The 13,796-nt window shown below is 39.8% G+C and overlaps 1 protein-coding gene across 2 annotated transcripts in view; it reads left to right on the forward strand.

Annotated features, from left to right (window-relative positions):
* The window catches only part of COL4A5 (collagen type IV alpha 5 chain), a 77,102-nt gene that overhangs the window by 47,263 nt on the left and 16,043 nt on the right, over window positions 1-13,796 (forward strand). For both annotated transcript variants that reach the window (XM_075763628.1, XM_075763627.1), the window contains exons 27-39: window positions 10-114; window positions 715-812; window positions 1,080-1,230; window positions 1,904-2,017; window positions 5,564-5,731; window positions 6,633-6,722; window positions 7,546-7,695; window positions 8,969-9,067; window positions 9,488-9,577; window positions 10,284-10,423; window positions 11,363-11,489; window positions 13,059-13,139; window positions 13,692-13,790. In XM_075763628.1, the coding sequence (XP_075619743.1) occupies window positions 10-114; window positions 715-812; window positions 1,080-1,230; window positions 1,904-2,017; window positions 5,564-5,731; window positions 6,633-6,722; window positions 7,546-7,695; window positions 8,969-9,067; window positions 9,488-9,577; window positions 10,284-10,423; window positions 11,363-11,489; window positions 13,059-13,139; window positions 13,692-13,790 (1,512 nt within the window). The remainder of the gene's footprint in view (window positions 1-9; window positions 115-714; window positions 813-1,079; window positions 1,231-1,903; window positions 2,018-5,563; window positions 5,732-6,632; window positions 6,723-7,545; window positions 7,696-8,968; window positions 9,068-9,487; window positions 9,578-10,283; window positions 10,424-11,362; window positions 11,490-13,058; window positions 13,140-13,691; window positions 13,791-13,796) is intronic.

Consider the following 13,796-nt stretch of genomic DNA (forward strand, 5'->3'; position numbering starts at 1 on the left):
TTTTTACAGGAGATCCTGGTCAGCCAGGTCAGCGTGGCTTATCAGGCATCCCAGGTGCAAAGGGAGAGCCGGGTATTCCTGGCATTGGACTTCCAGGTCCACCAGGCCCAAAAGGTAAGTTTACAGCCATGTTATGGTATTGTACTGGCTGGAGGAGGGGACATAGAGGGTTGTGTCTCTTCACTTTTTCCTGATGAGTTGATTTATGTCTCAAGAATCCTTTAAAAAAGTTTGTCTCAAATTTATACATCTTCATAATGGTTTGAGAAGTATCAGGGGAAAAAACTGCTGAGCTTTTTCCTCTACTCACTGTAGCACTCCTTCATGGTAGCATAAGTTTTTCAGTAAACTAAGGACACGAAAGCAAATAGGTAAAACTTTGGGAAACGATGAATGTTTGAGCTTGAACCAATAAATGGTCTCCGAATGCTGCCTCAGGATGTTAATGTTTCTGATGTGAACTCTTTGTAACTTTGAGCACACACCGTGGGGAGCACCCTCCTCTGAGAAGGAGTCCCAGGGATCCTCTGTGGCAAAGACTGTATACTCAAAAGTTTTCTCAGCCAAACGGGTACCCCCTCAAGCATGCTTGAGTGAGCACAGAACCTCTTTTCAGAGATTACTTTTCATGGGCCCTAAGCATTTCTGGAAGAGTTGTTCTAATATTCTCTGGTGTCCTCTCCTCTGCTGCCCTAACCTCTATGTCATGTGTAGGTTTCCCAGGGACTCCAGGCCCCCCTGGAGCTCCCGGAACTCCAGGTCGCCCTGGTCTAGATGGACCTCCTGGACCACCTGGTTTCCCAGGACAGAAGGTCTGTGTTTACTTGTTTAATATAAAACTTCACTTTCTTAGAGGAGGTGGTTCTGTGTTGGTGGGAAGTTGGTGGGGAGGATTTCACCTCTTGTTGTCAGCTTTTGATGGCGGGAAGGTCACATTCTCTATTTGAGGTTTGAGTGAGGGTAGAAAAAAAAGAAATTGAACTCTAAGATGGTGGGCATTTTTCTTTGCTACTTTAACATTTTTAGGAGAGGCTGAACTTAGAAAAACCCCTATTAAAAAATTTGTTAATTTGTTACAGGGGGATCGTGGATTTGGAGTTCCAGGACCACCTGGACCCCCAGGACCACCAGGCATGAAAGGAGTTCAAGGGCCTAAAGGTGATCCTGGCTTCCCAGGAAACCCTGGTCTCCCAGGACGGGCAGGTTTTGATGGAACTCCAGGGCCCAAAGGTATGGAGAACTCTCTCCTTTTCTGTTCCTTATTGAACTTTAAAAAATGCAGATGTGTTGGGAGTCATATGGCAGTTAAATACAAGCAGTACTGACTTTAGAGTAATTATTTCAGGGTTCATTTTTCCAAATCAGACACACCTGTGTAAATGGAAGCTTGTGTTCTCAAAAGACAAGCAAGTAAGAGTAAATACCAATCTGTGAGTCAGTATCTGAAAGTCTGTATTCTAAAGACAAATCATGTTAACATGGCGGTAAAACTTTTTCAATAGAATAATTGTCACTTAGATGCACTGTGCTTCAACATGCAGAGGGTTAGCAATTCACAAATTCCTACTGTTAATCATTGTCTGTATTGAACTGCAGAGCATGCCTGGTTTGCTGGAGAGCATCTGTTGAGTTTCATGTGGATTATGATGTAATAACATGTCTCTGTAGCCTAGAAATGTAAACCACATGCATTTCACACACAGTGAGGACAAATCTCTGGCTTTCAGAAATAGCTTCTGAAATGTGGTTTTCTGGTTTTTGTTGGTTTTTTTTCCTGTGTCAGATCCATATTTGTTTGCATGCAAGGATAAGATTTCAAGTATAATGTGCAGGCACTCTGCTTCTGAAAGTGAACTCAATTCAGAGATACTGGCTATTTAACTAAAGAAGCGTGTTCTTTTAGGTGACCCTGGACCAAGTGGACCACCAGGACTCCCAGGCCCACCAGGCATCCCTGGCATTGGTGGTCAAGGTCCACCTGGATCTCCAGGACCTCCGGGTCCTGTTGGCCCCCCAGGTAAAACTCACATGAATTGTACACTTAGGTTACTTCTGGCATACACCAAGCAGGTACACAGGACACTGAAGGTCCCACTGAACAGATAGACAAGGAACAATAGAGACTTTATGTCTATTAGCTTGACTGTCTTGCCAGTCAAGCGGGCAAAACTTGGTACATCGTATTTTTTACTGAAATCAGAAGTGGAATTACATTCAGCCCTGCTGTTTGCACAACTTAGGTCTCAAGGATGTAAAAGCCTGCTTTGGAGAAGACTTAGAGCCTTAGCAGAAATTCTAGAAAGCGTTGTGCACTGGTAGTGACAAAATCTCTATGAAGGGGTTTAAAGTAGATTTGACCAAGTAGAATCTAAGGATAGTGAAAATTAGGAACATATCTCTGAAGGGAGTTTGATTGTCTTCAGTCTAAAATGACTGGTGACTGATGAAGACGTGAACCTGTTCCATCTCAGTGCACAAAGGGTACATGTGCATGCACGCACATCATTCTATTCACAAAGTTTGTTCAGGGAAATTCTTTTTCCCCATCATTCAATGAGTGGGCTTGCTGTGCACCAACTCCTCACGTTGCAGATGTGTGGCAGTCACCGCTGTGAGAACATCCTCTGTGTACTTGAGCATGCCTGCTGCTGAAACATTTCAAAACCCATCTGGTTCTTGCCATGCCAGTGTGACTGTTTACAGTGCATGTTTGTGAGCTACACTTTTTGAATTTGTTTGTATGCTGGCACTGGGATTGGCATTGTTAGCAATGCATGCTGAAAAATTCATGGCCAACTGTAAGACCACGTGTCACAAATTAGTTGGTCATGTTCAGATCTCTATGAACTGTGAGCTGAGATTCAGCAAAGTGCTTAACTTGAAGGTAGGCAAGCACTTGAGTAAGTAGGCCCAGGGAGTTGGAGTTCTACTCCCATACATAAAGTGTGGGTCATGTTTAAGTATACCTTTTCACAAGTTTGCTGGCGGGGAGAGGAATGTGTGGTCCCTGCACCATCAAGCCTTGAACGTGTCCAGGTTTAAGAGCTAGGGACAGAAGGAGTCTGGGCGATGTGCCCAGAAGTTCCTTGAGCCAGCAAGTGGGTCCTCTGCCTGGCTTACTGTGCTTGCTATACCATCCTGAACCTATGGTTGCACTTGAGGCTGAACTGAAACGGAAGGCAACATAGGTGTGTATTTGGGGGGGATGTACGAGTGTGGGTTTGAGTATTGCATCCAGTGCATGTTCTTTTGTCTTCCTGTAACATCTCTTCTGGTGTTAGCCAGAATTTTATTTCATGTGATCACGGATTTATTCTGCAAAATACCAATTTTTACAAATGCATAATTATTACTAGAGTTGGTGGATATGAAATGTTTATTTTTGCTCTTCATGTCTGTACTGACTAATCATTGTGGCTACTAACAGCATGGTAGCTCTGAAATCTAGTGCATGGCTGAAGGTCCCACTTCAAGTCTTTATTTCCCTTGGTGCTGCTATTTTTCTGTTTTGTGCAGAATGCCTTATGTGCCCATCTCCTTTCCCTTGTTTGTATTACTAGGCTGTTTTGATTCTGTTCCTTTATGCAACATTAAGGTAAAGTTTCTGGGGCTCTGTTTTTCAGGTAATTTGGAAAATTCTTGAAACGATTTCCCTGTTCAGAATTTCCTTTCTCTGCACCACCATTTTTTCAAACAGTTTGCAGTAACTCAACATTCTTCTTTTTTTTTGAATATGTAACAAATTAATTTAGAATTTATTGTGTTGTCTATATTGTTCTAATTATAATATAGTTACATTTTTGAGAACCAGAAATTCAATTAGAATTAATTTCTGTTTGAAAAGGTATCTTTACCATTCTAGATAGGGAGTTTGTCCTATCACTAGGCTATAGATTTTTCTTATTATTTTTTTTCTACTTGCTGATAGAGACCCCTTAACCACAGAGCATGTGCAGTCCCTATTCATCCTCTGGTACTGTTTTTTCTCTGCAAAGTAAGCAGTTCCAGGCATATGACACTATAGTTTAACGCAGTGATAAGCTGCTGCAAAGGGGAGCATACTTATTAAATAAATGGAAGTCTATAGCCTATGCTGCCAAGAAAACTTCATCTGCCTTTTTAGTGTGCACATTGTGACATCATTCCTAAACTTGTTCCTGCCATTGAGAGTGAGGGTTGCCATTACAGAGTTAGAGTAATACTGCCTTGTAGTTTTTATGAGGTTTTTGGTATGGTGTTGTCATAACCTCAGTAGACTATGCTAGGGCATGTGATGTAATATACTATCTCTGTAGGTGTAACAATGTAAATTTGCATAATAGAACTAAAAGAATGGGGGGGAAATATTTAGAGGGTTTTTTATGTTATAAAGAAGCATCTTCTGAAAATCCCTGTTTGAAAAGATTTACCAGAACATGATGCAGATCAACAAGCTGATTGGTAGGGTGTACTCTGGTGCCTAGAAGGTGTCCAAGCCAGTATCTACTCATGACAGTTTTGTGGAAGAAATAGTTCAGAAAAAGCTTGTTCCCCAGCTGCAGAGAGAATACTAGACAAGAAGGGGGGGGGGGTGTAAATTTAAAAAATGTGCTATCAATATTTGAAAATACCTCACAGGAGTTTTTTGTTTCTGCATACGGTGGTGGCTCCACTTTGAAAAAGACCTCCAGGTTTCCTTGCAGTCTGGTTTCTCTTAACTGCATTGGTGTTGTAGTCTTTGTACTTAAATCTGTTTTCGGTAACTTTAGGGTAGATTTTTTTTTTTCTTTGTTCTAATCTGTATGTGCTTTATTTTGTTTCCTAACTTAACGACTATTACAACTCCTTACTGCTACCTGTCTCAACTTCCTGATGAGCTCTAACTTGTTGGCTTTTGAACCTCAGGTTCCCCAGGTACTGTGGTTTCTTTACTAAAGCCTTTTCTTAACTTCAGGTTTAAGAATAATCCTTTTCTGTCAGCTACATTTCCAGAGTTTTTTCCATTTTCACTCATACAGTGCACTAGAGGGAAACAAGCTGTCTGCTTGCTTCAGCAGTGCCTCAAGCTCAGTATCATTTAGCATTAAACAATCTTAAGCATATTTTGACAACTTGTATTTTTTGCTCAAGGAAACGTAACGCAATGTGGAGTTTTGCTATCCTTCAAAAATATTCAGCTCATGTTATCTTAGAATGTAGTAAAATGGAATCATTAATAGAAATATACTTGTAAGAATCTCAGTACTTAATGGTAAAATACAGACCGGTCTAATCAGTCTTGGTGCTTTTTTTATTAATCAGACTTAAAGGATCGTTGGAGAGAGTTGTTTTCTTTTTGAGATTTTTTTTAATTGCATTTGCAATTGGTAAAATTTTAGTAATGCTGCTCTTGAGGAGACTGTCCTTTAACACCTGGAAGCCATTAAAAAATAAATGGCTTTAGAAGAGTTGCAGGGTTTTCATCAGTGCTAGGAATGGACTGCAGATAAAACTTAGCTATTCCTACAGTACTAGGCCCAGAGACAGACAGATTTCAGCCTTGCCTTACTTTTTGCTAAAAGATTTTCTTAACAACATTGTCTAGGGTTGCAGGGCATTCCAGGGGAGAAAGGGGATCCAGGTCCTCCAGGCTTCGACGTTCCTGGTCCTCCAGGTGACCAAGGAGCCCCAGGATATCCAGGACCCCCTGGTCTCCCAGGGCCTCAGGGTTCACCTGGTCCACCTGGCCGGGATGGAATACCTGGATTTCCAGGTAAGTTCACATTTTTTACCTGTGGATAAAGACCAAATTGTAGTTACAGGTGGATGCTCTTTATGCTTGGGCATGCCAACTTAATGAGTTTCGATGTTTATCCTGTCATTTAAAGTTGGATACATGTAACCATTACATCTCATACTTTTTAAAAATATTATAACAAAATAGTTGTGTTCAAATCCTCGTCACCTCTCTGCTCTTCACTGTAATGATTCAAATATTTTCCATGTTATTCTGTTTCATAACTTTCAAATGTGACTTCGATCGCCATCGTTATGACACTTTTCTAACTTTTTGTGATTTTTTTTTTTCCTAGTCACTGCTACAATTTAGAAATAGAATTTGTTTCAAGGAAATAATTACAAATGCTATCAATTGGATCCAACATAGTTTTAAACATTAATTTCCTTATTCTACATGTTAGACTATTTACTTAATATAGTCTGTTTCACCCTCTGGAATAGAAATCTCAAAAGTGAATTTTGAGTATCTCTGCCTTTGCACAGAGGGGGCGATACAAAAGATTCTAAAGGTAGTGTATACCTAATACCTAGTCTTCTGGCTTTCAATAAATTCAGGTCTGCTTTCAAACAAGTATTTGTTTGCAACCAGGGAACTAAACCTGTTGGAGCTATAAATATGCTTTCTACCAGAAAAAACAGTGCACTGCAAATTTTTTTTCCAAGGACTTAAATTGTGGCAAACTTGCCACAATTTCAAGTCTTATTTAATCTGATTTAAATCTATACAAGAACTGAGCGCTTGTAATTCCCTTAAAACAGGCTTTATATGCATGTGCTTGTTAATAAATACCACAGAGATGAAGACAAGTGAAAGTTAAGTACTGATAGGTTTTGAGTTTCTGTTTAGAATGACAATGGTGATTCAATGCATTTAGGTGCCAAAGGAGAGATGGGTGTCATGGGAGCTCCTGGTCCTCCAGGGCCTCCAGGAACTCCTGGAAGAAATGGCCTGCCTGGCTTGAAAGGTAATATTTTGTTTATCTGCCTTTGAAGAGAATGCAGAATGAATGCTGGTTTTGGTGTCCTATGTGGAAAGAGGCTTTGTAATACTAACATCTAGATCTTCATTATTGGGATCTGCTTAGGTTATCTTCTTTTGACAATGCTGATGTTCAGAATTGCTTTGCAGTTTTAAGCCATATTATTTAGTCACTCTTTTTTTTGTTAATTGATGTCATGAAACGTTAACTATTTTAAAAACATTACCATGGGATTGATGGTATTTAAGTAGGGCAATATTTCTAAACTATGTTGTAAAGTCAGCTTTAAGCAGCAGAAAGAATAGTTTCTCTGTGATACCTATAGAGCTGATTCTAGATGAGCCCATAACCCAAAGCTACCAATTTTCTTCTATCTACATTTTCCCGACTCCCTTGTTGGAGATGAATTTTGAAAGAGTTTGGTAGAAGAAAACCCCACTCGTCTCCCCAGAACAAAGAGGCTGTGAATCCAAAGCTGCTGTAGCTGTTGCAACTCCTTTGCTAGTGGCACAGTGTGGCATGGTTCTGGGTGCTCTCTTGATGTGGCTCGTACAGACAGCTGCTCCCTCTGAGCTGGGCTGGCCAAAGCTGACAGACTGCAGCATGCAGATGTCCCCGTGCAGTCTGCTCACTCGGCTTTGTTCCAGGGCTTAAGATGCTGTGAAGAACATTGCATAAACTGACTGATCATCTGGTGAATTCCAGCTTAATAAATCATGGACTCCCTGTGTAAGAAAAAGTATTACAAATTTATTAGCCTACCTTAAGGATATTTTTTTCCCCCTTTTGTTGTCTGTACCTACTGTAGGTAATAATGGATTACCTGGTCCACCAGGGCCTCCTGGACCGGTAGGTCAGAAAGGCATCAAAGGTGAAGCAGGCCTGCCAGGTCCACCTGGAAAAGTTGATTCCAAGCAGCTAGGAGCAAAAGGAGAAAAAGGCGAGCCAGGTGTTCCAGGTACAGAACTTTGCATGTGGGTCTGGGTAGGTGGTTTGTCCTCTACAGCTAACAGTGACCTTTAACTGAATCATTACAGTTCATTCTTTCTTACAGGAAAAAAAAAAAACTCGGAATATGGAGGTGGCTTATTTTAGGCTTTTTTTTAAGTGATTCTGTGACCAAGGTACTCTGGTTAGTTTGCAATGTCCTCGCTCAAGTAACTGTTACTATTATTTGGCATATGGCAATATTGTAATGGCATTAAGGTGCTTTCAGCAGGATTATGATTCAGTCTTCTAGGTGTTATTCCTAAGTATGATGAGAGATAGTTGTCCTGGCTGCTGTGCTGCTGCATTCCTGCTGTCTTGAAGGCCCTCGAGCCTTTGCCTTGTAGGATGGAATTGCACAGGTCATCTCCTCATGCATCACCTCCAGATTCTCCCTTGGGTATCTCTGTAAGCTTACCCTCCCTGAGCTAAATGTCATCTGTGTGTGTTTCTACTTGGGAAGCTGGCAGTCTGGAAGGTTTTCTCAGTTCACTCAAGTCTGTTTTCTCTCTTGCTTGCTGGCTTCCCCCTCCTCCCTCACCAAGGGTTCTGATGTCTCCTTTGGACTCCTAATTTAGTCTCAAGAAGAGTAAAAATATACTCCAGAGAGAACCAGAATGCCTTTCTCTAATGTTGGCCTAGCCATTATTGTGCTAATTTATCTATTGTAGTAATTTCTGTGAAGCCTAGGTAGGATCCTAAAACACCTTTTTTTTTTTTTTTTTTCCTTCTCTCCCCCCCCCATTAAGTAAGAGCTGTAGAGGGCAGATTTACCTATGCCTGCAGGACAGCACAAAGTTATTGTATGGGATAATAACCACATAGAATTTGTAAAAAAAATCTGCTAAAATACCTGCATTACTTTTTATAACATATCAGTCCCAAAGTGCTACTGGTGTAGCAATGTAATTAAACACATGTATAAATAATCTGGATGAATATAGAGAGGTTAGAATGGAGTCTGCTCATCTGAAAAACAGTCCCCTCTGAATGAAGTATATTGGCATTAGTCATAAAGTTACTTTTTCTTCTACTTATATTGTTCCTGTTCTGTAGTAATTTTAAACTTTCCAGAAGTCATATTTTGTGTTCTGTGATACTTCACTAAACTAGGGGGAATTACATTTACTGAAGAAAAATCCAAATAGGGATTTAGCTACATCTGATCTCTTACAGTAAAAGAAAACATACAGTAGTAGTAATAGTAATAATAAAAATAATAAAATGTATCTTTTTCCTTTGAGGTATTCCTGGTTTATCAGGACAGAAGGGTTATCAAGGTCTCCCAGGTGACCCAGGACCACCAGGACTTAGTGGCCCACCAGGTGTGCCAGGATTGCCAGGTAGGTAAACCAGGTCTCTGGACAGTTTTATTGTGTCAACTTCAGATGAGTTTTTATCACATGGGATTGGGATGTTAATCCAGGTGTATCTAAGCAAAGCCTAGGGATTTACATGTCACACCAGTACTAAATTGTTTCAGATAGTTACTAAATCATGGACTGAGATTTGAGCCATTTCATGAGACTAATCCTCAAAACAAAAAGTTGCTCTGATCAAACTTTGACTTGGAACAAACCAAAGATATTTAATATTTCAAAACAAATGGGTGTGAAGAAGCATATAGGAGCAGCATGAGGCCTAAAGCAACTCCAAATCCATTGTCTTTTTAACTAGATGACAAGCATATTCATATGAGAATGCATGAATATCAGAAATTTTTAATTAGTGCCATTAATTAACTAAAACCACAACTTTCCTAGGCATCAAGGGAGACACAGGACTTCCTGGGCAGCCAGGACCAACAGGACCTCCAGGGTTAAAAGGTGCCATAGGAGAGATGGGCCTTCCAGGTTAGTTTCTGTGCTTGTATTTTACTTCAGTTTGGCCAGTGTTTTCCTTTTATATAGTACAAAGGTGGATCTGCTTGTGCGCATTATCTAATAATACATTTAAATGGTAATGCAGATGAGGAATACGTAAAGCCCTACATACATATTTGTTGAAATAGTATGTAAGAAATTGGAAACACCTGTTAAAACAGAAAATGCAAATATATTATAAATACATATTATTTTAAAGTGCTTATGGATGTAGAAGCAGAATGATCTATACTTTCATATTTTTCTGGTTTCTGAAATTCCACTCTGAAAGATCAGAAAAAAGATGATTCTGTAAACCCAGCTGTCAGAAGACAGACATCAGACACAAGCAAAAGGGAGAGGAGAAAGTGAATTCCATTATTTAGAAAGATTGCTGAAACAAAAATTCCAGTTTCTGAGGATTTTAATAGTAAATTGTGCCTAGATACTACAAGACAGCTGGATTTGTGTAAATTCAGAATAAAAAAAGAAAGCTTAGGAACATCATGCAAAAAGCCATGAGAGATTTTTAGATAACTTTAGTTTGTTCTTAAAAATAACACATTAGGTATTCAAAGCCAGCCAGTCAACTTGTTAGTCCTTTCTAGCTCAGTTGCTGTAATTTGAGTGATTTCTCTAAACCACTATAGAAGTTTTATTTATATTTATAAAACTTGTATTTTTACCTTTTGGACAGGTCCCCCAGGGATTAAAGGCAGCCAAGGAATAGCAGGACGTCCAGGACAGCCTGGGCCTGCAGGATTTCCTGGCTTGAAAGGGGAGAAAGGTGACCCTGGTCTTTCAAGCATTGGTATTCCTGGTCTCCCTGGACCAAAGGTACACTTACAAAATTCATCAATAGAAAATTCCATAAGGAAATCAGCTTCTAAGTTGATTTTTTTAACTATAACTTAATATATTATTATGTATAATGGTAAGTATGTATATAAATTTATTAATAACAAGCAGGGTTGACTGTGGCTTGTTCTTTTCAGGTGGGAGCAAACCTTCCTAATTTTAAAGGTGAAAATATTTATATATAATTTAATCTGGTTAAAGGAGTAGATTGTTTACCAGACCTTTCAAGTTGGGTTCAGTTAGTGACTTAGTCTGCACTGTGACACCCACTGACATTTTGGTAGTTGGTAGGCATTTATACACTTAATATCATTGTTCCCATGTCTATGTAGATAATTCTAAAAAAATTAAGACAATAGATATTTAAGAATAAATTACTAAGGAGCTGACACATCATGATTGCTGCTTAAAACTTTTAAGTCTATATAAAATATTTGCACTAACATTTACCTATGGCATCCTTGGTCACCCACAAAAAAAGTGACAGAAACCTACAGAACATCTAGCAGCCTTCACTGATGCCTTACAATTGACATTGAGCAGCAAATCATTTAGCAAAAAACATTGCATGATTAAAGCTCCACAGATTTCTTTTCTTCTGCATTATCACAGGGTAAAAATCTCTCTCTTCTCTGAAAGAAAAAAAGAACACTTTTCTTTAATGTAGGCCAGTTCTGAGGGAAAGCTATGATAATCTATACAGAAATACAGGGGAAAACTGTTAAAATCTTTACAAAGATTTATTTCAAAGAATTATTTCAAATTCATTTTCTGTGCAAGATGGTTAACATTAACTGGATATAAGGAGAAGTGTACACAATATAATGGTGACCTTTTTGTGATGGTAAGGCTGGGAACACACAAGAGCTTACCCATCTTACAAAGACTGCATTCTTATTTCTGCTTAATGTTTTCTAGGGTGATCTTGGTTTGCCTGGATACCCAGGTAGTCCAGGCAGTAAAGGTATAGCTGGAAGTCCTGGTTTGCCTGGATTTCCTGGCAGTCCAGGTCCAAAAGGAGAACCAGGCCTTCCTGGATTCCCAGGTAATTCTGAACAGGATTTTTTAAATTTTCCCCTCTTGTTTGTATTGGTATAGACATCTAAACGCCATGGTTAACTGGTGGAGGGCTGCAGTTTCTTTCAACGTTTCTAGCAATCTGCTGATTCTAAGCTTTGTGCTGTTGGAATTGTCACTGCAAGAATGTGTGAATGCATCAATTAAGAGTGCCTTCTGAAATTTATTCATCTGCTCTGAGGGGATGTAGCAGTTATGTTAGCTGATGCTCTCCACTCCCATAGCAGTCAGACTCTCACCTCTTCTGACTCACAAAATACCTGTGTTTTAGCTCTCTGTTTTTCCTTCTTGAATCAATAAAAAAAAAGTGTCATCAGGAAAACTGGGATTTTTTTAATAGCATTTATTGTCTAAAAACATGTTCTAAGGAGAAACCTCTTTCTGAAACATAATGAAATCAGGTTTTGCACTCTTTTCTAAAATATATTAATAGAGATTGTTTATGGGTATATAAACAGTTCTTTCATTCTCAATTTAAAGAAACGAGGGTTTTACCTATGCTGCATTTGCAGCAATAAAGGCTGTTCTACAAGCATGCTTGAGCTGCTTTCACGTAGGAAGCTAGGGAATTTTTAACAGTGTAGTCATAGCAGCAGGAAGCTTAGAGGAGAACCTGGCCATGAACCTGATGGTTTTTAACCTCCGCTTCTTGTCATGCACGAAAGACTGTTAACAGTCAAAACAGTTATTGAGAGACTGTCTTGATCAGGCTCAGATGCTGTTCAGAACAGACCTACTGCAATGCATCGATTGTTTTTGCTACCTCCCACTCAGTTCATGCTGTAGGGGTGAGAATTCGGTGTACATTCTAACTAAGACCATTTTATTAAGATCCTTTTTCAGGAAAGGAAAAGAGAATTGGGGAAGGACTATTCAACCACAGTTTGTAATGCTTTCATTTTGTTGTCAAGTAGAAACACCTGTCTCTAAAATGATAATTTCCTAGCAGACTGCCAGACTCACTGTGTCCTTGGCCACGGGCACTCAACAATTAAGACAGTCTTGAGAGTAGCAGTAAGGACTGTCATGCTAGTATGTTTTGTTTCTGTACGTTCTTGGATCTACAGGAAAGATGGTCAGGGACGGTTTATCAGGGAGTGTAGTGACAGCACAAGGGGTAATGGGTTCAAGCTGAAGGAGGGTTGATTTAGGTTAGATGTTAGAAAGAAATTCTTTACTGTTAGAGTGGTGAGGCCCTGGCACAGGCTGCCCAGAGAGGTTGTGGACACCCCATCACTGGAGGTGTTTAAGACCAGGTTGGATGAGGCTTTGGGCAACGTGGTCTAGTGGAGGGTGTCCCTGCCTGCAGCAGGGGGGTTGGAACTAGATGGTCTTTAAGGTCCCTTCCAGCCCAAACCAATCTATGATTCTATAATTCATCTCCTTGATCAGCTGTAAATCTGCAAAATGAGCATAAATACAGTATCTTAATACAATTAGCTCATCTGTTATTCAGGCCATCTCAGATTATAGCATTTCAAGATCTGCTGACAAGCCAGTTTTGTGCTCAATGGATTGAAATGCCCGTACTTTACAGGAACGCCAGGAGTTCCAGGACCAAAAGGTATTGAGGGGCCTCCAGGTAATCCTGGCCTGCCTGGACCTCCTGGGCCAGCAGGTAAGCGTGAACAGTGCAGCAAAGGTCAGCTGCTTCTGTAAAAAAACATAACACATGAAGCCTCTTCCTTCTTATCTTTCTAACATCATAAAAATGCATTTATATTCATATGGATGCTCAAACACCATTGCACAGTTTACTGAAATTAAATGGAAAAGTTTTAACTTTCTCTTGACAACTTGTCTGCTGTCATAGTCATATAGTTAGCTATTGAAACAAAAAGTTAACTGTTTCAGTATTTACCAGCTTTATTTATGTTAAGTACTCCAGTGGTCTAACCTGTTTTTATAGGAGCAAAATCTAGTTTATCCTAAAGGGAAGCATTATGTTATTTTTAGCAAACACTAACTTCTTAAAAGGTCACAGGCCTAAAAGCCTTTTCTAAACTGTCAGTGAGGACAGAGAGAAAAGTTTCAATTTTAAGATTACACCCTTGTGAATTTGTTATTACATTGTCACACCTTCAGATTGCAGGGAGGGGAGGAGGCTGCTTTTTTTTTTTTTATTGCAGGTTAGGCATTACTGAGCTAATGTGTTCTGTTCCTCTTTCAGGTGATATTGGTCGTCCTGGCCCTCCTGGTCCTTCAGGGGAGAAGGGACAGCCTGGTCGAGATGGTATCCCTGGACCAGCTGGTCAGAAGGGTGAACCAGGTTAGG

This window comes from Balearica regulorum, chromosome 11 (genome assembly GCF_011004875.1).
Source record: "Balearica regulorum gibbericeps isolate bBalReg1 chromosome 11, bBalReg1.pri, whole genome shotgun sequence".
Classification (NCBI taxonomy): Eukaryota; Metazoa; Chordata; class Aves; order Gruiformes; family Gruidae; genus Balearica; species Balearica regulorum.